General features: G+C 39.8%; 1 protein-coding gene across 1 annotated transcript in view; it reads right to left on the bottom strand.

The window, feature by feature from the left end:
- Positions 1–26,000, bottom strand: part of LOC114552230 (B-cadherin) — a 56,865-nt gene extending 30,865 nt beyond the window's left edge. The window contains exons 1-12 of the mRNA XM_028572880.1: positions 25,983–26,000; positions 24,758–24,868; positions 22,321–22,476; positions 21,229–21,373; positions 20,454–20,626; positions 18,362–18,490; positions 11,547–11,669; positions 9,617–9,772; positions 8,398–8,542; positions 6,912–7,084; positions 3,249–3,377; positions 218–403 (exon numbers count right to left, since the gene is read on the bottom strand). Of these exons, the coding sequence (XP_028428681.1) occupies positions 218–403; positions 3,249–3,377; positions 6,912–7,084; positions 8,398–8,542; positions 9,617–9,772; positions 11,547–11,669; positions 18,362–18,490; positions 20,454–20,626; positions 21,229–21,373; positions 22,321–22,476; positions 24,758–24,868; positions 25,983–26,000 (1,644 nt within the window). The remainder of the gene's footprint in view (positions 1–217; positions 404–3,248; positions 3,378–6,911; positions 7,085–8,397; positions 8,543–9,616; positions 9,773–11,546; positions 11,670–18,361; positions 18,491–20,453; positions 20,627–21,228; positions 21,374–22,320; positions 22,477–24,757; positions 24,869–25,982) is intronic.
- Positions 26,001–26,824: the final 824 nt, after the last annotated feature.

Below are 26,824 nucleotides of genomic sequence, written 5' to 3'. Positions count from 1 at the left end.
AATGTTAGACCCAGCTGAAAAAAGCTTCTGGAGGGGTGTTTGGCTCGAGGTCATGGTGCAAAGGACCCTAGGGTGAAATTACTCCGAACCATCACTACATACAGCGATTGTTATCTCATAAACTGACAATAGGTCGCTGAAAAACTAAATAAAACGCATTTATATCTCACAACTTTAATATTGTGGCTTAATGGAAAATAATTTGTCCACATCCTACCTTGGCAGTAGAAATGATTCCTTCCTGTCTGTTAATTCCTGTTCTGACGGTAAAAAGTCCTCCAGGATCACCATCGACAATCCTGAACTTGGCGTTCCAGTCTGGAGAATGTGGTTCGTCACCATCTGTTACTGACATCGTTAAGATCTGAGCAGCGACTTTCTTTTCATCAACCACTGCCTCATACTGGGGAGAATGCAAGGGATGTGTTAAAAGTGAAACAAACTGTGTTTGTGAATGTTGCTGTTGTTGCTTGTTCAACATGATTTTTTATTTTTTTTTACCCTGATTTAATGAGTTCATTCTCTGTTTAATATAGGTCACTCATTCACTTTAAGCAAAAAAGTGCCTAAACCTTCCTTCCAACATCCAGTCTTTTTAGTGTGAATTTTTTATCACTAGCGTTGTTAAAAGAAGATGAACTAGCAGTTTATGAATGGTCAACTTTAAAGTCACTTCTTAAAGGTGCTCTAAGCGATTTTGGATGACGTTATTCTTGTTGACGTTCTAAGTATTTTCAAACAAAACGAGACTAGCTAGCTATTTCTCTCGGCCCCCTTTCAAGCATCAGTAATAAAGATCTTTGGTCAAATGATTACCAAACTTGTCCAAATCCTTCATACCTAGGAACAGTGTAATCTTATCAGTATTTATACCCAACACATTCTCACACCCAACTCGTAAAATAAGGACGTTCGGTCAGGAGCCTTTCTCGTTCTTATTGACATTAAAAGTCTCCTTTAGCGTCTCATGTAAACGTGCTTGGTCGCCACTATTGCCGTCCCTTAAAGCGACTCCAGCAAGCGGGGGAGGACGCCTCAAAAGCCGGGAAACGGCCGCGGGTGAAGCGCGACAATAACGGAATCGCGGAGGTTGGGTTTAGGAGAAAAAAAACGGGGAAAGGACGCCTCAAAAGCCGGGAAACGGCCGCGGGTGAAGCGCGACAATAACGGAATCGCGGAGGTTGGGTTTAGGAGAAAAACAACCGGGAAGGATGCCTCAAAAGCCGAGAAACACACGCCGGAGACGGGGAAACGAAACGCGGAGCTTGGGTTTGGGAGAAAAACAACCGGGAAAGGACGCCTCAAAAGCCGGGCAACACAACGCCACACGCTGGGCGCGAACCCGAGTCTCCTGAGTGAAAGTCTGGTTTTTTACTCATCCGCCACCCCAACCAACCTCTGCACACAACAATTTCCCGTTACATACCACTCGCTAAATGTCATTCAACTGCGGCTCTCCCCAGTACTTTACACAAATACGACGAAGAGTGCCTTTTTCGTTGCATCAGACGCTCAAGGACACTGCCCAAACGTCCTTACTTTACGAGTTTGAAATGATAACGGGTTGTTATACCACATATGAGTGTCTCGATATCACAGTCATGGTTACCCTCTACAGTCACGAACTTTTACATTAGTCTGTATTGTTTTGTAGCAAAATTACTTATTCAGATCAGATGTTCAAAAACGTAAATGGCATCGTTTTAAATATAAAATCTACCTGCATTTCTTTTATTTGAATATTTGTTTGAAAAAGTTAAAATGAAGCAATGCCCTCTGGGAATTTCAAGACAGAATCAAGTAGACCGCGCATCTGCGTCTTTACTGTCTATGGTCTGCGTCAGCGTGGTTGTTGGAAGTTGAAAATTTGAAGTTGGAAGCTATGGTTGGAAGTTGGAAACTATACTGTTGACAAAAAAATGTATCTAGGCATCAAGCGACACAAGGGGGGGCAGAGAAAAAGAGAGAGAAATATAAGCGAGCACAACTGACTGATTTGTTTTTAAAATCAAGTGCAGCTTCAGCTAGCATTAGAGCTAATACTGCCAGCATGTTAGCGACACATCTGAGCCAGCACACCAGGCAGGAAGACAGGACAGTGAGGAATATGAGGAAGAGGAAGAACAAAACGAGCAAGAGGAGGATGAAGAGATAGACATGGATAAAGAATCTATGGAACTAACCAACACAGAACAACAAGCCTGCTGTGGGGGTGAATGTGGATTACCAGAAGCAACAGTGATGGAGACCAATGCTGCAGGAGGGAGTGTAGGTACAGTAAGTTTGGCTACTTCAGAATATTATGGAGCGGCTGGCTCTGATGATTAATTCATTTTTTTTTTATATATATGTGTATGTTTTGGTGCAGTTGTTTATAGCACAGGAGTTTACGTTCACCATCACTGGGGCTATGAATAGTGCGTGTTCTTTCCGTGCATCAAAAGTTCTATCTGCGACCCCCCCGGTGGGTCGCTGGTGGGTGGAAATGCCAGGGCTTTTTTTGTTCCCAGTCCTTCACTGACTGCAACAGAGTATATAGCAGGACTTTGTACTATGAAAAGAGGCTTCTTATACTACACAATCGGACATGTCCCAGCAGTAATGTGACCCGAAATTGGAGAGAAATGAACAGCATTGGCCACAAAGATTACAGCTATCTGGCATTAGCATGCAGCTACTTAATCGTTAGCAGTAGGCTAACGATTAAGGTTGTAATCGTTAGCCTACTGTAACGTTGGATTGTAATGGAACGAAGAATCACTGTGTTTAGACAATGTTAACACGGCAATAGCTAAAAAAAAAAAAAAAAACACTCCAGTCTTGCCTGACTGGAGTAGATGACCAATCATAGAAGGTCAACTAATTGTTTTGTGACACCTATCTGAGAGTAGAAAACCTGTTGAAACTGGAGCGTTCAGAACTGTTTTAGCTCACTGTGATTTTGCTTACATTTACCTCATTATTATTTGGCCATGTTTAACATGAAAATCTGACATTACAACATCGTAGATATGAAAGAAAATATGGAAAAGCATAATACGTCCACTTGAAAAAAAAAAGAAATGACAACAACATTGACTATAGTTCTTATTTCAGCCCCATGGACACTGCTTCAGCATAGCGAGATCTCTGAAGCTTGACAGATCTGCTGTGCCTCAATATGGTTGCTAAGCTATGATTGGAGAACTTCTCTTCTAGAGAATGTTTAGCCAATATTGAATTTCTAGTCAAAAGTATGTTGTACTTACCGAAGCCTCAGTAAAGACCGGAGCATTGTCGTTGATATCTGTGACAGTAAGGATTACTTTTGCTTCTCCAGTCAATCCTTCTCCCCTCATGTCTGCTGCTTGTACCACCAGAGTATACGTGGGGTATTTCTGTTAGTAAAGAAACAGTTTAACTAATCAACTGGAAGGCTTAAACATGTGGAGGTCATTTTACAGACTCAGTTGGAGCAGAATCCTTTAAAGCGCCCATATTATGCTCATTTTCAGGTTCATAACTGTATTTTAAGGTTGTACCAGAATAGGTTTACATGGTTTAATTATCAAAAAACACCATATTTTTGTTGTACTGCACAGCTCTCTCTCACTGCTGCAGATCCTCTTTTCACCTGGTTTCTGTTTTAGCTACAGAGTGAGACCTCTTTTCATCTTCTTCTTCTGTACTATCTTTGATTGCACTGGCACATGCTCAGTAGCTCAGATGTAGATCATGTCAGCTAGCTAACTCTAGAGACAGTCAAAGAGAGCCTGTTTCTCCAACTTTGGTCAGTTACAAGGCAGGATTAGCTGGGAGACTTCTAAATGAGGGCACACATGTAAGTAGTTCTTTTGTAGATTATGGTGAACTTGTGTGTGTTGTAGCAGTGCTTTGCTATTGAGAACGACGTAGCATGCTAGCGTTAGCGTTAGCATTAACATGCTAACGCTAACGCTACGAGCTAACGGTTGTGGTTAGCCAGCTCATTTCGGACTGTGACGTCACAGTCCGAGCCGATTTTGAACAGCTCACTAGGAGACTGAAGGCAGGACACATTCAGAAACCAGATCTCACTCAAAACAGCATGGATGGATTTTTTTCAAAGTTTGTATGTGTGTGGAAGCACCAGAAACACAAAAGAACACCCCAAATCCCAGAAAAAGTGTTTTTTTCATAATATGGGCACTTTAAGAAACTGAATATAGCTGCAAAACTAATGTCATTCCCCCTAGCCTCGGCTGATGTGATGTTACATGATGACACCTTCTCAAGTCCTTTTGCTTTAGAAATTGCCTTCAGCTATGAACAGAAGCAAATGTGCTGTGAATGTGGTTATGGAAGTACTTATTGTGGTACTAGTTACCTTCCTCTTGGAATGTCAATTCATATAAAATATTCTAACTGTTATTCAAGTGTGTAATAAATAAAACAATGACATTTAATATGTATTCAGCGGTCCAAACTCTAAATGTACAGTGTATAAAAGTAACAGACCCTGCCTTCTACTCCATCAGGGGGAATTCGTTAGGTGTACATTCACTGAGATCCATTGCAGTTTCTGTTGCTCTAACCAGTAGGCAATTACATGTGCTCTTTGTTAATGCAAAACAGAGGAAACCTGCAAGCAGTGCTGAACGGATAACCCTGACACAAAACCATCTTAAGCATCTCGGACTTGAGACCATAGACCAGTGTTTCTCAATGGGGGTGGTACCTTGGGCGGGGTTTGTTTTAAGGCAAGTTTACACCAAAGATATACAACAATACGAGTTTACACTTTAAACTATTTGCAAAAAAACAGTGGTATCTTCTTCTCTTTAGTGTTAGTAGCTATGTTTCCATCCACACGTTTTTTTCCGAATAAAGTGATATCGAATAAAAAATGCCTTATGGAAACAGTAAAATTCGACTGAATTTCATGGATATCGAATCAAAGGAAATACATTCGGTCTCATCGGATTTTATCTTGATCAATACATGGCTTATGCCATAAACGCTGATGGAAACGTTATTTGCCGAATAAATTAATGAATTGCAATTAAGTTTTAGGTCATTTTATGGTTGCAACCCGCCACAAAGCGAAGAAGAAGAAGTTTTAGTTAATTTCCGCTCTGTTTGCACACATGACAGGTGTCAACAAAGACAGATGTAAGTGGACGAACAAGGAGACAAGAGACTTTTTGAATTTTAATTTACGAGCAAAATATAACGGCTATTTTAGATACCAAAAATGTAAGAAATGCCATAATTTATCAGGAAATCGCGAAGGAAATGACCAACAAAGGTTACGACAAGCCGTGGGACGTCCCCCGGAGTAAAAAGAAAGCCGCTCTAACAGCGATACATGTCTCAAAAAAAAGAGTTGTCTCGCAGCGGTGCCGGAGGGAAAATAAAAGGCAAGTTCCACCTTTTTGATGAGCTGGATCAGATCCTCGGCCAAAGGCCCATCGGAGCTTCCTCGGCTTCTAATATTAACCACAACAACTACTTTTGTCTAGCAAAACTTTGTTCACAAATGTTTGCTTGAATGTTGTGCGATTCAGTGCGAAAATGAATAGAAACACCTTAAAATGTCTCAAATCAATTCGATATACCAATTTAATCGCAGAACAGCATGTGACGTCATTATGCAAAGGTTTTTATTCGCTTTAAAGCCGTTGGATGGAAACACACTTTCACCAGCTTTATTCGCATGAGTTTTTTTACCGAACTTCAGATAATTCGATTGACAAGTGGATGGAAACTTAGCTTCTTTCAGCTTCATGTGCTGCAGCTCCGTGCTTCCTTCATGGGAATCGGACATCAGAGTATCATCTTATATAAACTCCGTACTGCAGCGTTATGAATCAGTCTTGTTGTGAACTTTAACGTCTTTATTAAACATTAACATAATGTATCTTTAATAAGTCTATGAACATAGCCGTTGAATATTTGTCATAGACTTTCCTCCACTCTACCAGTGTCTCTCAGGACGCCGCACAGAGATGGACACAGTACACTAATGAAAACAGAAGTTTTATCTTTTTCATTTCAATAGGGTGAAAGCATGCAAAGACAAGTGCAATTTGTTTTAGAAGTCTCACCTCTCTGTCTTGCCTTGTGGGATTAACAAAGTATACATTATTATTATTATTAACAACAATAATAGGCCTAATAACAACAATAATAATTATCATAACAATACTCAGGCCTAATCATTAATATTCAGGGAAATTAGCCTACATCTTATTTGATGGGGGGGAGGGAAGGGGGTAAGAGACCTGGATAATAGATATGGGGGTGCTGGCCCAAAAAAAGTTGAGAACCACTGCCATAGACAGAACAATCATGGATAAAGGAGTCACGTCACAATGCAGCGGTTTTTTTATTGGCCGCCGGGCTGGGGTGGGAGTGGCCTACCTGTGTCACCGAGCTTATAAGAGCAGACTGAGGGGAGTTCAGAGAGAGAGAGGACATAAAACGGTGGAACAGCTCAGGGAGAGTAAAGAGGGAAGCTTTTAAAACCTTTACAGATTTAATATCCACTTCCTACAGTTTATGGAACCTATTAATACATGTTATACAATTTAATTTGGTTGCTGTTATTAAATAATAGGACTGAATTATAATCTGTTCTTTTTTTTTCATTCACTGTACTGTAACTCGCTGAAACAACACAAAGAACAACATACTGTACTTCGGGCCATATACAATCAGCCAGTTGCCAGAAAAAACAACATTTCATTCAAATCATTTTACAGATGTGGCTTCACGAGCAATGTGACTACGTCTGCTCTTATCTCTGAGACTTTCCTCCACTCTACCAGTGTCTCTCAGCACGCCGCACAGAGACGGACACAGTACACTAATGAAAACAGAAGTTTTATCTTTTTCATTTCAATAGGGTGAAAGCATGCAAAGACAAGTGCAATTTGTTTTAGAAGTCTCACCTCTCTGTCTAGCCCACTGGCATTGACTCTGATGATTCCTGTGACTGGGTTGATGACAAACATGAGGTCACTGGGCAACCTTGGCTCCTGGCTGATAATACGGTAGCGGATATATGAGTTGTCAGTATCAGGCTGGTCAATATCTGTGGCCACAACCTGAATCACCTCAAAACCTGGAGAGATGGAAGTCAGAAGTGAAAACTAAGTACAGACTTATCGAAGTATTCAGAGCACTCCATAAGAGAGGGGATTTACAAAATAAAGTTGGGCCATACAGGGCTAACAGTATGTTGGTTTTCATTCCAACCTAACAATGCATTTGGTGATCATGGTATGTGTAGGGTTAGGGTGTCAGTTAAATCATTTTGTAGTTTTGTCATCCCCCATAGAGTGGACTAAAATTACCCTTAAATATAAAAAGTAAAAGTAGTAGTTAAAGCTAATTACTTTAATGCATTGCGCAAACAGAAAACAAAAGGTAGATTTAGACAACTACCAGATAAGAGTAATGACCAAGATGACAAAGAGTCCAAAGTTGTTTCTGCCATCAGATTCAGCTTAAGACGTGTGCTTACTCTAGTGACAGCACACAAATGTTTTTAAGACATTAGAATTTTTTTGGACACACCATTGGCCTAGACCCCTATACTTTCACCTGGAAAATGTGTTTAAACTTTGAAACTTTTTTTTCGTTTTTTAAGAATTTGACTTTGACAAAAAGAATTTCTCTGTTTTGTTACAATACACAGTTATAGCACATCAAGAAGATAGGATCATCAAAGTGAGAATACTGCAAAAAAAATTGTTTCAACTGCTATCGCTAGACAACTACATTATTTTGTGTGATAACAGGTAGTCTATATTCACGACGTTCCACTTCCAGGATTGCTCCGGTGCCGCCGGAAATTCCACCGGATGTCCGCTACCTTCCTCTTCCTTTGTGTTGGCTAAACTCCGGTGGATTTCTGAGGACTATGGTCAACTGTTCCTCAGATCTCTGCAGGGTAAATCCAGACAGCTAGCTAGACTATCTGTCCAATCGGAGTTTTCTGTTGCACGACTAACACAACTTTTGAACGTACAAAAACAAGTTCCTTCACGAGGCCCCATCCTGTGGCTCGGTCCAGCGCTTAGCACCGTCCAAGACGATTACGATTGTTTTAAAGAAATGCCAATAAACTAGAGCATGTTTTTCTCCCATCGCAGAATGCTGTGTGGACTAGCCAGCCCATCCTCCGCAGCGCTGTGGAGGAAGGTCTGGCAGTGCCAGACTAGGTAACATAAAAAAAGTCCCATTCAGCACTAGCACATCCACTGAGTAGTATTTCCCCCAATGTGCTGGAGCAGGTCTTGGATTTTACTATATCAAAGTAAAAGGTCAAACAGTAAAAGTCCTATCCTGCTGTGTTGTCTTGTAAAATGGAAACATACTGTTGAACTCTGACATACATCTTTTTCAGGATTAAATGAGATCCACTAACAGTACCTGTTGGTGAGGCCTCAGGAACTTCTCCCAGAAAGGTGGATTGATTGAAAATCGGTTTGTTGTCGTTCTGGTCAATTACTTTCACTATAATCTCCATAGGGGCCTCAGCATTTCCTGAACCTTCTGCAAGAACATGTGCTTGAAACTGCAAATGACAAACACATTTGCATTATAATACTGTACCTGCAAGAATACTCCATGGAGATGATTGGGCATGGATCATACAAAAAGATACATACTGATTCAAGTAATCCTGTTATTGACCAAAACGTGAATGTGTGTCACCATGTTATCTGTCTTAGAGTGAGAGCCTTTGAACTTTTTTCTGAGAGCCAGATATTTTTATGTCATTAAACAATGATCCTGGCATCTGAACGTTTAATAAACTGAGAAAAATTTAAATATGTCAGAGTTTTGCAAGAACTTTAGTTATAGAATTATATGAATTCACATGCATGAGCCTGTTACCCTCATGCCTCATGGCCAAAAGCATCACACAGAACTCCTCCACCCAGCCAATCACCTTTTCACCCTGCTGCCCTCTGGGAAGGGATACATGTCCATGAAGGCCCGAACATCCAGACTTATGAACAGTTTCTACCCATGTGCCATAAATGAACTGAAAACTAACAAATAATGGTGCAATAGCAGTCTTTCTGCGAATACAAATGTGCAATATCTGACTTTTTTATTACTGTATTTATTATATTTATTGTTTTTTTTTTATTGTCTTTTGCAACTTAAAAGGGTACTTGTCATTTTATTTGTGTATCACTGAGGGTGAGCTGCAGAAACATTTCGTTGGACAGCTGCTGTCCAAAGACAATAACACGTATTCTATTCTATTCTATGTATGATGAGTACAAAAATGTGACACAAAAATGCATTTAGCCATATTTTAGCAAATGTTTTTTTGGCAAGTTTGTGTAACACACAGAGCTTTTTAGGCGTGAATATTACATTTTTGAATTTTTTTTTCATTGAATTAAAGTTAACCATGTTTTCTGAAGGAGCAAAGTACCAACAGGGTGAATGCTTGGTACCAAGAGTATACATTTTGGGTAAAGTATAGCTTTAAAGACGGGCTGGAAAATAATATTTAAAACTAATGAATTCTGAAGGCAAATGGAGTACAAAGAGTGTTAGGATGACTCCCGGCGTCATCCTGAAAATTTAACAAAAGCACAAGTGTAGCACTAACATCAGAGAGGATGCTTACCATGTAGCTGTCTTTAATCTCTCTGTCCAGTGGTTGTGTGACATACAGATTACCAGTGTTTCTGTCCATGGTGAAAAGGCCAACAGGAGGCTGATCAGCTCCTGGACCAGTGATGCTGTAGAAGATCTTCTTAGTCTTATCTTCATTAGAACGGATCTGGACAAAACACCACATGCCTGAGTTATACCACTCTCACTCACTACAACAATAGTTACAATATTGTTAAACATGTTTTACTACAGTAAGAATGCAATGCCAAAGTATTTGAGTTGTACTGTTTTTACATTTTTGAGGTACAGAAACCAGGAGTGGCCTGGTTACAATATTCTACATGCTGTTATCAAGATCACAAGTCAATTATTTTTGTGATCTCTCTGGATAACAGTTCTGTTAGTCATATCAGCCATGTTGAGAACAACTATGCTCTTTCATTATCTCAATGGAAAACATTTAGATTTCTCCTGATGACAGGATGACAACACTTGTCATTAAAAAAGCAACTTAGTAAGACCAAGAAAACAAGGAAATTAACTTTTTATCACAAGTTAACAATTAAATAAGTGTAACCATGGTTTCATTTAGGAGTTGGGATAGATGCAGAAAAGAAAAGTGAAAGCTCTATTTGAATGTACTGTAAATAATAAGAAAAAAAATTAAAAATTAAATCCAACCCAAAATAATAGTTTTTTTCGATCGCTAAATGACAGTGGTCACAACTGAAGCCACATCTGCAAAACTCTAACTACAGTATGCATTACCAACAGTCACCTGAACTAAACAGTTGACATCACCTGCAAAACTTATTCACAGCAACACATCTCTTCACAGACGTCTCAAAACAGACTCAGTGCAGCCAAACACTCAGAACAATCCTCATCTAGATAACACACACTGTCACTCAGAACACACAGAGTAAAAACACTAGTATCAAACACCAATACAGAAAATACAAACTTTTCATCTTTACAGTTTGAATAATTTAAGTGACTTCACATTAATCAATAGCTTCTTTAAAGAAAAGAGTGAAATTATTTCATATGAACATTTTTATAACATACAGTTTTTGTAGGAAATAAAAAGGAATGAAAATCAGCAGTTTGCTTCAATAGATATATCATTTTATTTTGCTTGTAGTAGTTTATGTAATGATTGGAAACATTTTTTAAAACTGAAGGTACGTAATAACAAAGAACATTGGATGTTCTCTCTTGCCATGCACCTGCATCATCTAAAAATACTAATGACTGTGGTGTTTCCATTGCTTCCACTTCCATTACTTTGTGAAAAACAGTAAGTCCACAGTTTTACTATACTAAAGGAAGTGTTTTTCACATTTTTTATAATTGTGTATGTAACCTCAGACATCTTACCTGGACATATTGGTATCTTTGCTCTTTTACCTGTTCACTGTTTCTCTGAAACGGTACAATGTGTAACTGTTTCAGTCTTATTTGGTGTTTCTTTAATTCCAAATAAAGCTTTATGAGCTTTCCCTATATACTGTATATACACTATGTGTTCACTAACAAGTCTGAAACAAGAGACCATTCAGCAGTGTTTGAAATGCACCAGACTGAAGTCCATTCTGTTTTAAGAGTTTGGTTAACAGTTTTGACAGCAGTGTGTTAGCATTTGAACAGTGCTGTAGATCGACAGTGTTGGGCAGGTTGTGGTTAAAGTCATGGGATTAAGTGTGTAGAGTTTTGAAAACTGTGTTCAAGCAATGAAAAAGGAACTAGAGATTGGTTCACATGAACTGCTGCTTTCCAGACTGTAGTTAGAGTTTTACACGTGGCTCCAGTTGTTTAGCAATAAAAAAAATACAAGCTCAATGACTGTAGTAGAAACCAACATGGAGACATCTTTTTCAGAAACAAATATTAAATACAGTTCAGTACCAATGAGTACGAGGGGCTTTATTTCCTCTTACCTGAGATACTTTTAGGGGGTAGGGTCCTCTGTCATTCTCAACGACAGAGAGGGCAGGGATAACCCATTCTCTCTTCCTCCTCCTCAGCCCCTCACCCGACTTGGGAAATTCGAGAATGGGCACCTGTTGATCAGTTGCACTCTTAAAGAACATGCACATTTAATTACAGTTACAGTGCAACAGCCACTAGAAACTGGACTCTTATTGGCCTAAAAAGCTGAATCAGGGACATTACAATGACAATCCATATCTGATCATGTTACTTCTGTAAAAATGCTTTGAAAAGCAGAAAGACATTCTCTCAGGATTGGTTATGTAGTAGTAACTGTTAACTGACAAACTGTTATGTCTTACAGAAAGACTGAGGTCCTTTATTCATCCAGGCTAAAAAACTAAACAAGATTAATGCAAAGAGATTTTGTTTGTGTGTGTGTGTGTGTGTGTGTGTGTGTGTGTGTGTGTGTGTGTGTGTGTTTAGCCCATACAAAGGACATGCCGTTCACCTGTGAATGAATGACACCTACAAACAACCCAAGTCATACACTACACCCAAACTCATTATCTACAGTATATATCCATGTATATTAGTATACAGAGGCACCTGTTGGCAAAATTACTTAACAAATCTGCCACAATTTGTCAGAATCATGAGTGGAAAGTAACTTAGTACATTTACTCAAGTAGCTACTGTACTGTACTAAAGTGCAGTTTTGAAGAACTTGTACTTTACTTGAGTTTTTCCACTTTTTGCTACATATTATTTTACTCTACTACATGTAACAAGTAAATATTGGATGTTTACTCCACTATATGTATTTGACACTTATTTACTTTTTACATGAAAAACAAAACAAATGATATGCTTGAATGACATGATGCAGTGCTTTAATCTACTCAGTAGCATACAAAGTATATAAAACTGGCTCCCCATTGATGAACATAGCATTAAAATGTTCATTGATGCATTGTGATAAAAACACACATTCTATTATATTTTATAAAATATAACACTTTGAAAGGAGCTATTCTGAATAATGAGTAGCCTACTCTTACTTTTGATATTGTAAGTGCATTGTGCTGATAAAAACGTCTGTACCAATCGGTAACATTTTGAATTCAGGACTTCTTAAAATGAAGATTTTTTACAACAATGTATTCCACTAATGCACAGTAAATAAGGAGTAAAAATTAACTCGGCTTGGAGCAGCTGCACCATTGTTATGCCTTTTACACTGTTATTTATCACTTATAAAGTAATGTCATTTGGCTATCATGATTTTTGATGAACACAACTCATAATTTTTGTTGTTCTGACACAAATTTCAATTTACTTCATGTGTTTTTGGATACCACAGTGGACCTTTAGTTTTTTAGTTTTTCAAACAAACATCACACACAAAGAGAAGAAGAGTGAGAGTAAATGTGGGTACAGACAGTTTGGAGGTGCCCTCTTTAATATGCAGACATTGCTTAAGGATGCAAGTCCCCTCTTGGCAATTTCAAATAAAAAACATAAAAAACCTATTTGCAGTAATATTGTAAAAAAGATCTTAAAAGTAAATGTTCTTTTCTATTTTTGTATTGATTAAAAGACCAGAAATAGAAGCCCACACTTGGTCGGTGTAGCCTGTACTTAACCTGTTGTTAGATTAATAATACATAACAAAGTAGAGGGAGACAGGCCAGCCAAGCCCGATCCGGCAGGGGGACAGTTCTAAGCCCGAAAAAGCTACCTCTCCTTATGACCTGTCTCTCTTAGTTACGCTGTTATAGTTCTAGACTGCCGGGGGACTTCCTTCCTCTGACACACTGAGCTGCTCTCCCCTCTCCCTTTCTATTTTCTATTTACTATTTACTTTTACTATTACTATTTGTGTGTATCCAGTCCCAGAAACGCTTGTTACTAATCCTAGCTTCTGGGAAGTTTACTCCCCGGAGTCCTTATGTTTTTTTTCCCCCAGCGTATTTCCTTGGAGAACGTTGGCACCAAGATCCTGGTTCCAGCTGTCGCCGTGGTCCTGCTGCACTCCCTGCCGAGCTCAGCGGTGCCCTGCAATGTCATGCTGCTTCCTGCTGAACCCTGCTGCTTCCTGCTGAACCCTGCAGCTCCCCGCTACATCCAGTCACTGTTCCACTATTAATGTGACTATTATCGCCACTGTTCATCACACCCCCAACCGGCCCGTCAGACACCGCCTACCAAGAGCCTGGGTCTGTCCGAGGTTTCTTCCCAAGAGGGAGTTTTTCCTCGCCACTGTCGCACTGCTTGCTCTTGAGGGAATTACTGTAATTGTTGGAATTGTTGGGGCTTTGTAAATTATAGAGTGTGGTCTAGACCTACTCTATCTGTAAAGTGTCTCGAGATAACTCTTGTTATGATTTGATACTATAAATAAAATTGAATTGAATTGAAGGGCTCTAACCTGTCTCCATCTTTCAAATATATCTCCAATATTGACCTGGGGTTTGTTACGTCTCTGGTCACGCAACTGTTAGAAACACGCCAAGGTTTACTTTATCTATCTCCGTTGATCCGGTTAGTTTGTTGGCTGCTTCCATCGCTGTACTACAGCTGTAGCACGCTGGGTTTGTGTATTTACAGGTTTATCTGGCAACCCGGCCTGGCTGTCAAAACGGGCAGTTGATACCAACACACAGGCCATAACACAAATTTCAAAGGAGAAAATACTGGCTTAAAGGAACACGCCGACTTATTGGGAATTTAGCTTATTCACCGTAACCCCCAGAGTTAGACAAGTCCATACATACCCTTCTCATCTCTGTGCGTGCTGTAAGGCTGTCTGATGGCTCCAGCAGCAGCAGGCCAGCACAGAACATGCAGGTGAATGGTTCCAGTAATCCTACTGCTCCGAATAAGTGACAAAATAACGCCAACATGTTCCCATTTACATGATTTGTAGAGTCACAGCGTGTACAAAAAAACAACATAACATGAGACACAGCCGTCTTCTAACCGTAAACACAACAAACAAACACTATACAAATCACAACATGTAAATAGGAACATGTTGGCGTTATTTTGTCACTTTTGTCACAATTCGGAGCAGTAGGCTAGTTGGAACCAGTTACCTGCAGGATCTGTGCTAGGCTAAGCTAATGCTGGAGCCGTCAGACCGCGTTACAGCACGCACGGAGATGAGAAGGGTATGTATCCACTTGTCTTACTCTGGGGGTTACGATGAATAAGCTAAATTCCCAATAAGTTGGCATGTTCCTTTAAAGGTACAATATGTAACATTTCTGCTTTAAAATGTCTAAAAATGACCATACCTATGTTATATATTTTTATGAGTTGTGTTCTTACACTATCCTAAATGTTTCCACCAAATGTCAAACCCAGAGAAATCTGTTATTTTATTTTCAGACACGGCACGTTTCCTTTAGTCGCCCGTCAGTGGCGTCATATACCCTTTCACCCTCCAGTTACTCAAACTTCCGTCAGAACACTGGCACCAAGATGATACGTTCAGGAGTAATTGTAAATCATACAATGTCACAGAAAAAAAATACTTGTAACCGTAATACTGCCTTTTTTTTTGCCATACAGCATCATTTTGTGATTAATTACATCCCACTTTTTTATCACAGTAATACAACAGAGACCTTATCTATTTTGAAAGTTCAATATCGATACCGGCTTGACGTTACTACAATGTGCTAACGTTGATGCTAAAGCTTTGTGGGTAACATTATGAGGTAACAACATCGTTCAACACGCTAATAGTTATTTTTAGTATGACTGTTTCGACCACAGCTAACAGGACTGAGCTAACCCACGAATAACTTCACTAGTAACGTTAACGTTAGCTGTATAGATAGACGATTAATCTAATGCCAATTTAGCCAAAGTAGCACCCCCGGTCTGCCTCACTCCCCCGGCGCAGAGAGACTCAGTCGGGATGACAGCTGACAACAGCCCCAGGACATATAGCTAGCTAGTTACCATTAGCCCCCAGTCAGCTATCAGCCAGCTACTTCCATTAGAGCAACCCCCGGCCAGAACTTATCTCCAGTGCCTGGTGCTTACGACGCTAACGGCAGTTTAATTAAACGTCGGGAAACAGACCATATCAGACCCAGCACCGAGTCACAACAGCGGCCATCCATAGCGGTAGCTAGCTACATCTCCGTAGCGCTACCGGTGTATGTGCCGAAAATCTCCTCCCTGCCGAATTTCTCCCCCCTTCGCGTTTAGCTGTCTTTACGGTTAGCTAAATTAACCCGACAAAAGGTGGGTTAAGCACTAAAACGAAAAGTTAAGATTACTGAAAAGTGAAGGGGAGATAATTCCGGGCAGCTGGGAGATGTTATGCTGCTGCACAACAGGCACCGAACGTCCTGGCTCGCTATCGCGGAGATTTCCCCGGCAATCCCCACCCACACCCATCTCTCAGCCTCGTTGAGTAGCTTGCTAGCGTTACAACAAACCCCGTCTGCCTCGGTGTTGAAACCATCCAAAAGGTGACATTGATATGTGAAATATTTTGTGTTTTAGCTGCTGGCTACTGTTAGCTTGCTGACTCACTAGCTAACTGGTCAGCTACAAATAAAAATCTAATCAAGAAAAACGTAATTATGTTGGGGAAACTGCAGCTATTTTATTAGAATAACATGAATAAACGTAACGTGAATAAACTTGAATGGGTAAACTCGTCCGTGAACTGATGCATTCTAACCGGCAGCGAAGGTGTTTAACACTAAAAACTCCCATAATTCCACGCAACTTCACAATGTCATCAAAAGTCCAGTTTTACCGTCCATTGTTTTGGTTGAGAGACCCCAAGCGGCAGAAAGTTACATATTGTACGTTTAAGCATTGTTGTCAGAAAACATAGTATTCCAGCTTAGCATGTTTCCTTAATATATGTTGATTGTGGTCATTTTTGGATTTAATACAGTAAATAAATACATATTGCACCTTTAAAGGGGAACTATTGTATAGCATTTTCAAGTTCATAATTGTATTTTTGTGTTTGCACTAGAACATGTTTACATGCTTTAAAGCTTAATAAAACACTTTATCTGTTTCCTAATGCCCCTGGCTGCTCAACACATTCTCACACCCAACTCGTAAAATAAGGACGTTCGTTCAGGAGCCTTTCTCGTTCTTATTGACATTAAAAGTCTCCTTTAGCGTCTCATGTAAACGTGCTTGGTCGCCACTATTGCCGTCCCTTAAAGCGACTCCAGCAAGCGGGGGAGGACGCCACATAAGCTGGGAAACGGCCGCGGGTGAAGCGCGACAATAACGGAATCGCAGAGGTTGGGTTTAGGAGAAAAACAACCGGGAAAGGACGCCTCAAAAGCCTTTTTCGTATCATCAGGCGCTGAAGGACATTGCCCAAACGTACTTATTTTACGAGTTCGGAATGAGAACGGGTTGGGCTGCTGGACCTGTATTCACCCTCTGTATGAGACGCTCTGCTGGAGCTCCTGTCTCTGTAAACCCCCCTCCCAAGAAAGCCCAGTCTGTTCTGATTGGCCAGCGTGTTCTCTGGAATCTCCGCCAGTGTTGCCAACTAAGCGGAGATTTAGCAACTTTTCAGACCCCCTTAGCGACTTTCTTTTCACAAAAGCGACTAGCGACAAATCTGGCGACTTCCTGTAGAAAAGACAGCGACTTTCTGTAGAAAAGACGCCAGTATTGTCCGGCGAACATGTGAGGTCTTTCTCTCTTGTGGCCGCCAAAACAGTCACCTCTCTCTTCTGTTCTGTGACTGAGGAGCAGGCTGCCCCCCCTCCTGCTCTCTCCTCATGTGCAGCAGCACTGCACGGGGAGTTAGAAGGGGAGGGGGGACAGGGCGCGACGGCCGGGCTGCCTGCGGCGGAGATGAGAGACAGCGGGACGAGAGAAATTGGGTGGTGAAGGCCCAGTAGATATGAGTGGATTCAATTCCCATTGCGATACATCAACCAATGTGTCCCTGAGCAACCCATAGTTGCTCCAGAGGCATGCAACCTGTGGTATATAGCATGTATAGCAATTGTAAGTCGCTTTGGCTAAAAGCATCAGCCAAAAGGCATGTAATGTAATAAGGAGAAAGACACCGCTGAGCTGGCCTGGCCCTGGGCAAGCCAATCTTTTTTGGGAATTCTTTATCGATTTTTCTCCCTCCCTTTTTAGAATTCCTTTTTTTTTACTTCAAATATAGGCTACCTAAGTAATAATTATTATTTAATATAAATTCCAGTAGTGAGTTTGGGATTATTTGGCTAAAGATTTCTATTTCTTTTTATGTACCTTGCTGACAGAACCACTAAATTTTATGCAAATTATTGCGTAATGGCGTCACAAATATGCAAATGAGCGTATGACGTCATCTAGCTACTTTTAGCGACTTTTTGGAGCTAGTGCTAGCTACTTTAATTGGAAAAGAGTTGGCAACACTGATCTCCGCAGGACTTTGTACCGGGAAAAATCATAAATAATAGGCTTCGTAAACAAATACTACACAACCGGACATGTCCCAGCCGTAATGTGACCCGGAATTGGGGAGAAATGTCCAGCATTGGCCACATATCTGGCATTAGCATGCAGCTAATTCATAGTTTGTAGTAGGCTAACATTAGATTGTAATGGAACGAAGCAGCACTTTGTTGCGACAATGTTTACACTGCAGTAGCTGAAGAAAAAAATCCAGTCCTGCCTACCTGGAGCAGATGACCAATCATAGAAAGGTTAGTGATAGATCTGCTGTGCCTCGTTGTGGTTGCTAAGCTATGATTGGAGAACTTCTCTTCTAGAGAATGTTTAGCCAATTGTGAATTTCCAGTCAAAAGTATGTTGTACTTACCGATGGCTGAGTAGAGGCCGGAGCATTGTCGTTGCTTTCTGTGACAGTTAGGATTACTTTTGCTTCTCCAGTCAATCCTTCTCCCGCCATGTCTGCTGCTTGTACCACCAGAGTATACGTGGGGTATTTCTGTTAGAGAAGACACACAAGAAGTTAAACTTGCCAACTGGAAGGCTTAAACATGTTGTGGTCATTTGCGGTGGAACAGCTCAGTGAAAAGGTTAGGTATCGATTGGATTTTAATAATTTTTTATTGTGATTCTTTAAAAGGTCCAATATGTAATATTTATACTGTAATAAATCCAAAAATGACACCAATGCCTCATCAGATATTAAGGAAACATGTTACACTGAAATACTATCTTTTCTGACAACAATGCTAATTTCAGTATTTTTTCTTTTTGAAATTTACATTCCGTGACGGAATTTATGTTTATGTTTTGATCTGTGTGTTGTTATCAACGGCCCAGTTTGACAGGCAGGCCAGGTTGCCAGATATACCTGTAAAAACGTAAACCCAGCGCGCTACAGCCGTAACGGTAGTACAGCCATGAAAGCAGCAAACAAACGAACAGGATCAACGGAGATAGATTCTACTTGACATAAAAAAAGAAAACAGCATGTTTCTAACAGTTGCGTGACCAGAGACGTAACAACCCCCTGGTAAATATTGGAGATGTATTTGAAAGATGGAGACAGCTTAGAGCCCAAAAGGACGCAGAGTTGGCTTATTTTCTCCTGAACAGGTAAGCATTAGCTTCATGCTAATTTATCACAGCTACTAGGGACGGGCATTTTTTGTCATTTCAACATTTGTGTACTCACATTGAATTATATAGCTAGAGTACCCGAGTTGGTTACTCGCAAAAACAATTGAGACATAGCCAGTAAAGTGATCCCGACTGGTCCTCGCTAACGCCGCCATGCTAACCCTGCTAACTGTTGTCATGGCTGTTTACAGCGTGTAGCCTCTTCAGCGGCCGGAGCCGACAACGGTGAGTTATTTTAAGCCACGAGAGGGGGGCTGTAAATCGGAAAGAAAGGACTGTGAGTTTGCAGTGTGTTTAGCGATTGTTGCCGTAATTCTAAGCCAATGAAGTGTGTCGGCAAGGTAGTGGTATTTTTAGCGTTTCGTATTGTAATTCTAAGCCGAGGAAGTGTGCCTGACAGGCGTGTGGAGAGGACAGTGAGGTTGTTGTGTTTTTAGCGGTTCATACTGTAATTTTAAGCCGAAAAAGTGTGTCTGTCAGTTGGTTATAGAGCTCCGTCCGCGTGAGCACAGGCTTTTATGACTGTCAATATAGCCAGCATCTAACGTTAGCTACTCCGCTGTGCTGTGAGACTAGCATCTAACGTTAGCTGCTGTGCTGTGGAGTAATGTCTGGCTATGTGAGACTAGCATCTAACGTTAGCTGCTGTGCTGTGGAGTAATGTCTGGCTATGTGACACTAGCATCTAACGTTAGCTACTCCGCTGTGTTGTGGAGTAACGTCTGGCTATGTGAGACAAGCGTCTAGCTACATTGTTGTGAATGCTGCGGTCTCAGCCTGGCAACCCCCGTGAACTTCGAGTCTGGGCAGGAGGGGGCGGGGGAAACGACTCTCCAGTATTTTGAATTGGTAGTGCAGTAACTATTTTAACCACTAGCTGCCAGTATAACATACAATATTACATATTGCACCTTTAATGGGTGGAGTGAAAACAGATCACATGCTTAATTTACAGATTTTTTTTTTAAACCTTTACAAATTTCATATTCACTTCATACACCTAATGGAACCTATTAATACATGTTATACAATTTAATTTGGTTGCTGTTATTATAATAGGACTGAATAATAATCAGTTCTTTTTTTTTCATTCACTGTACTGTAACACGCTGAAACAACACAGGGACCAACATACTGTAAATTGGGCCATATACAATCAGCCAGTTGCCCAAAAAAACAACATTTCATTCAAATAATTTTACAGACGTGGCTTCACGAGCAATGTTACTACGTCTGCTAATATCTCTGAGACTTTCCATCTTTTTCATTTCAATAGGGTGAAAGCATGCAAAGACAAGTGCAATTTGTTTTAGAAGTCTCACCTCTCTGTCTAGCCCACTGGCATTGACTCTGATGACTCCCGTGACTGGGTTGATGACAAACAGGAAGTCACTGGGCAACTGTGGCTCCTGGCTGATAAGACGGTAGCGGATATCTGAGTTGGCAGTATTTGGCTGGTCAATATCTGTGGCCTCAACCTTAATCACCTCTAAATCTGGAGAGATGGAAGTCAGAAGTGAAAACTAAGTACAGACTTCTCAAAGTATTCAGAGCACTCCATAAGAGAGGGGATTTACAAAATAAAGCTGGGCCATACAGGGCTAACATTATGTTGGTTTTCATTCCAACCTAACAATGCATCTGGTGATCATGGTATGTGTAGGGTTAGGGTGTCAGTTAAATCATTTTGTAGTTTTGTCATACCCCATAGAGTGGACTAAAATAACCCTTAGATGTTAAAAGTAATGTAAAATCTATGATTACTACCTAAGGCTAACTACTTTAATGCATTGCGCAAACAGAAAACAAAGGTAGATTTAGACAACTACCAGATAAGAGTAATGACCAGGATGACAAAGTCTCAAAAGTTGTTTCTGCCATCAGATTTAGCTTAATATGTGTGCTCACTTCAGTGGCAGCACACTAATGTTTTTTAAATGGTATCTTTCTCGACACAATATTATATTTTACTATATCAAAGTAAAAGGTCAAACAGTAAAAGTCCTATCCTGCTTTTTTGTCTTGTAAAAAGGAAAACATACTGTTGGACACTGACATACATCTTTTTCAGGATTAAATGAGATCCACTAACAGTACCTGTTGGTGAGGCCTCAGGAACTTCTCCCAGAAAGGTGTTTTGAGCGAAAGTAGGTTTGTTGTCATTCTGGTCAATTACTTTCACTATAACATCTATAGGGTCCTCAGCATTTCCTGAACCTTCTGCAACAGCATGTACTTGAAACTGCATATGACAAACACATTTGTATTTTAATACTGTACATGCAAGAATACTCCCTGGAGTTGATTGGGCATGGATCATACAAAGTCAAAGTCAAGTTTATTTCATCCATAAAAATGGAAATTACAGTGCTCACAGACAGACAGAAAAGATACATACTGACATACAGAAAGATAGATACTGATTCACGTAATCCGGTTATTGACCAAAGCGTGAATGTGTGTCACCATGTTCTCAGTTGAACTTAGAGTGAGAGCCTTTGAACTTACATAGAGTCTTACATGTTTCTGAGAGCCAGACACTTTTATGTACATAATTTAACCCGCTGAGGTCTAAGGGCATTTTTAGATATCTTCTTGAATTCTCCTTTTAAGGGTATTTGCAAATAAACTGATCCCAAAATTGCAATGAGAGAAAGAGAGCAATGTATTAAGAGATAATTTGGCTTTAAAGCGGAAAAACTTCTCAAATCTCTTGTGAAAACATAACTACACTTAATTGTTTTGGTGCTTGAAATGAGTTTACAAAAGTCTTGGGTTCACAAAAGTAGAGCAATATATGAATAAAATAGTAAATAAACGTCTAACATAAGATTTTTAGTAGGAATGTTGTCAAACATCGCGTGGTCTCGCCAGTGCGTCTTTTGTCCTCAGAGGGTTAACAATAATCCTGGCATCTTAACGTTCAATAATCTGAGGAAAATTTAAATATGACTGAGTTATGCAAAAAATTTGGTTAGAGAATTACGTATATGAATTCACATGCATGAGCCTGTTACCCTCATGTATGATGAGCACATAAATGTTAAATAAAAATGCATTTCGTGCTGAAAACTAATATTTAAAACCAATGAATTCTGAAGGCAAATGGGGTATATGTGATAACTCCTGGCCTGATCCTGAAAATTTAACAAAGAATGTATGTGTACTAACATTAGAGAGGATGCTTACCATGTACCTGTCTTCCCTCTCTCTGTCCAGTGGTTGTGTGAGATACAGATTACCAGTGATTCTGTCCATGGTGAAAAGGCCAACAGGAGGCTGATCAACTCCTGGACCAGTGATGCTGTAGAAGATCTTCTTAGTCTTCTCTTCATTAGAACGGATCTGGACAAAACACGATAGGCCTGAGTTATACCACTCTCACTCACTACAACAATAGTTACAATATTGTTAAACATATTGGTCTGTGTACTTTTTCGTTCATTCGATTTTCATTTCATAAACAGACTTAAAAAACAAAAAACGAATGGTTATTTGATTTTCGTTTTAAAATACATTTGAAATTGAAATAAGGCAATTTTCCTTTTCATGGTCAAAAGGGGATGGGAGAAATTAAAAATATGCTGTGATTTTCATTTTCTATTTCATATAACAAAAATAAAATCACTCGGAAATAGAAATGAAAAAAGGCTTGTTTGACCGGATGTTGTCATTTCCAAGGCAACAGCGCCAGCATAGCCTACCAGTGTTGCTTTCAGCCCAGGCTAAAATTACTTTGGAAACCTTTGGAATTTTATTTAATAATGTCACATTTATTTATTACCCTCTCTCCCTGCCTGGGGACGTGACATGCTCACGTCACGTCATAACGACAACAAGCAGTTTGGCTGTAACATTAAAGTTAGTGGCTGTCAGGTAACCTAACTGTTTAAGCTTAAATTGAAAATGCTAGCGGTTAGCCTATTGGGTAGCTGAAAAGTCTGTGTGATCTATAAAATCAGTGTTGATACAAGCATCAGTGTTCCTTGAATGGCTTAATTAGCTTCTCTTAGATTGGTGCTCCTTTCCAGGGCATATACTACTCTCAGCTTTATTGTAGCTTTTGGGAAGGGTTATAGTTATGGTTATTGTATTTAGCAGACACTTTTGTCCAAAGCGACAAAATATGAATCTTACAATAGTTAAAATTAACAGTAAACATTTAATATTGCTTTGCCAATATTAAGCAAAATAATACTAATAACAATAATGACAATACAATATCAAATATCAATAATAAAAAATTATAAAAATACCATAAATATACAAATCATAACTCTAAGAATTAATTAATTATTTAAGTTTAAGAGCAACAGATAAGTCTTGAGTCCCCTCTTGAAGGATCTAAAACTATCACATGAACACTGAACACTAGACAACTCATATCAGAGAATGCATGCATATTTTAAGAGGACTGTCTGCAGGGAATGTGTCTGACCAATCACAGTGGGTGTGGGCCGCCTGGGCCAAAAATGCCAGGGCCAATTTTTTGTCCCAGTCCAGCCCTGTTCAAAGGAAGTTTGGTTATCTTACAGACTTCGACTAAAAGCAGCTATCAAGCCTGCATGGCATCAGTGCATCATAGCATATCACTGTATCTGCAAAGAAAATAAAATATGAATAAATCACGAGCGCGGCAGATTCCCAGCTCAGCTAGAGCGGGTAACGCCAGCTCTGCAGACGGACCAGAGTCAGTCAGCACCGGGGAGCGGACCGCGGGGACCGAGGTCACAAGGCTGGTGGCTAGCTGCTAGCTAGCTGCAGCAGCTAATATTAGAATATTAGACCCAGCACCAGAGGTCTGATCCCCATGATCTGATCCCGAACTGCCGGTGACTCTCTGCCAGATCAGCAGTTTAACGGCAGCAACAGAAAGTTTGCTGGGATTGTTAACGGTGGTTTCCTCAGCTGGTTCGACTCTCTTGGGGCGAAGTTGTCTGCGGCGGGTAGAGACAGAGAGGCAGAGGGAGGCAGGGAGATAGGGTAATAAATAAATGTGACATTATTAAATAAAATTCCCCCCAAGCATTATCAAGAGTACAGGTTTCCAAAGTAACTTTAGTCTGGGCTGAAAGCAACACTGGTAGGCTATGCTGGCGCTGTTGCCTTGGAAATGACAACATCCGGTCTCTGAATATGAAAAAACAAAACAAAAACAAGCCTTTTTTCATTTCTATTTCCGAATGATTTTATTTTTGTTATATGAAATAGAAAATGAAAATCACAGCATATTTTTAATTTCTCCCATCCCCTTTTGACCATGAAAAGGAAAAAATGCCTCGTATTTCAATTTCAAATGTTGTATTTTAAAATGAAAATCAAATAACCATTTGTTTTTTGTTTTTTAATACCTGTTTATGAAATGAAAATTGAATGAACAAAAAAGTACACGGACCCATATTTTTTTACTCCAGTAAGAAAGCAATGCAAAGTATTTGAGTTATACTGTTTTTAAATTTTTGAATGTACTGTAAATAAACATATTTAAAAAAATGAAATACAACCCAAAATAATCCGAACTAAATGACTGCAGTAGAAACCAACATGGATGGAGTCATCTTTTTCAGAAACAAATATTAAATACAGTTCAGTACCAACGAGTACGAGGGGCTTTATTTCCTCTTACTTGAGATACTTTTAGGGGGTAGGGTCCTCGGTCATTCTCAACGACAGTGAGGTCAGGAATAACCCATTCTCTCTTCCTCCTCCTCAGGCCCTCACCCTCAAAAGTAGAGACCTAAGAGAGGAAAACAGCCTTTTAATTACTAATAACCAAGATGTATAGAAAATGTGTAGACTACAAGAAAATATTTTCAGTCTGATTATGAGGAAACTGAATATGGCATGCCTTCTGATTAAAACAGTATTTAACATTCATGATCGGCAACTAACATATATTTGCATTATTAATTCATCTCTCAATTAATATTTTTCAATTGATCATTTAGTTTGGTCTCAAAAAAGTAAAAAACATTGAAACATGAATCAATTGAATCAATTATCAAAATTGTTGCTATCTGTCTATTAACTATTAAAACCCCGAAACAGGGTTCTAAAAAACGATAAAAACTATAATTCGCACATGTAAAAAAACTTTCTCAAAATGTTAACGTAATGGTAAAAACCCATTTGTCTTTCTTACGCTTCCATCAAAACAAATAAATACTACATCATTATTTGATCCTGTTACTTAACTAAATTTGCCAACCACAAACTAATCTAATCTAACATTCGAAAATGAACTCACGCATTACATTTTATCAATTTTAATATTCTAAAAACAAGAAATGTATCAAAACCATCAATCTATCCACTTAATGAACTGACTTACTTGTTATTTAATTGTGATCCCCTGACTTTAAGTATGTTTGTGTTTTTTCTTTATACTCTGACTGCTTGTCTTTGTATGTTGTTTAAATAAAGACATTAAAGAGTAGACTCACTGACTCCTTGATGGGAGGGAGAATATAACTGTAAGCTAGAACTGCAAGCAGTTATGACAGGGTCCAAGCCTCCCTGGAGCATGTGAAAGCGGAACCCAAAGAGCAATAGAACGTCAGGAAATATCATGAAGTGTGACCTACAAGGTCTTTGAAATTTCACTGAGTTATAGCCCAAAACACATCTACCTCGATAATAGCGCCCCCTAAGGGCTGATCTTCACCAAATTTGGTACAGAGCCTCAAAGTGCCATGGTAAACATGAATCTCAAGGTTTGCGTTAATAGCATTTACTGTGGCCATGAAAATGAAAATGCTAATTTCCCGTTTATATCCAGTGAGTTATAGGCCAAAACGCGTATACCTTGATTATAACGACAACTATTGGCCGATCTTCACCAAATTTGGTACAGAGCCTCGGAGTGGCATGGCGGAACAGGAATACCAAGTTAATAGTATTTTATGTTAAAAAATAATTTACACAATTTTTAACGGGGCAAGATTCTTTTGATTTGATTTTGACTTTATGTCAGGGTCATTCGAGGATGATATGTGCCAAGTTTCAGGCCGATCGACTCAAATCCTAGGAGGAGTTCGCTATATGTGAAGAAAATTCTTTGCAGAAATTCATGTGATTCAGCTTGAATCAACGAACACGTTGATGTAAGATGTGTAACAACATTAGCCTGGAAATCTACACGCACCCTAGTGCAGCCAGGGTCAGTCTAGCAACTCTCCGTTGGCTTGCAAGCTGGAAAAATCAATCTGGTCAGGCCAATCACATTGTGTATAGAGTCGGTGGGCGGGCTTAACATAAGGACGGCAGAGTTGCGACAGTTCTGCGTGAATTCCCTGCTACTTGAAAACAAAGAAGATGGCTGCTGCTTGCGAACAGCGGCCTTTCGAATCGGCTTTGGCCGCGACTCTGGAAGACTTGGAGTTAAACACTGAAGTCATTTTTGAAAAAGGAAGATGTGTTCAGAGTTTTGCAAACCAGATACGGCAAAATTTAATCTATTAACTAGCATTGCTCTGGTTGGCTATGAGTGCAGAGGGAATATGAAAGACAACCCTTTATCCCGCCCCTTGGATTGAGCCCTGCCAATATGGTGAGTTCCCAGACCCAAAATCTTGATGTGGGTCTGGCTTGTTAGTGTAACATGGGAGATATAGGCAAAAATGTGTCTAATGTCATTATAGAGCCACCTAGTAGTCCACGTGCATAACATTTGGTAGGTGAGGTGTATGAGTCA

The sequence above is a fragment of the Perca flavescens genome, chromosome 3 (genome assembly GCF_004354835.1).
Source record: "Perca flavescens isolate YP-PL-M2 chromosome 3, PFLA_1.0, whole genome shotgun sequence".
Lineage (NCBI taxonomy): Eukaryota > Metazoa > Chordata > Actinopteri > Perciformes > Percidae > Perca > Perca flavescens.
This window is presented reverse-complemented; position numbering and strand designations above follow the sequence as displayed.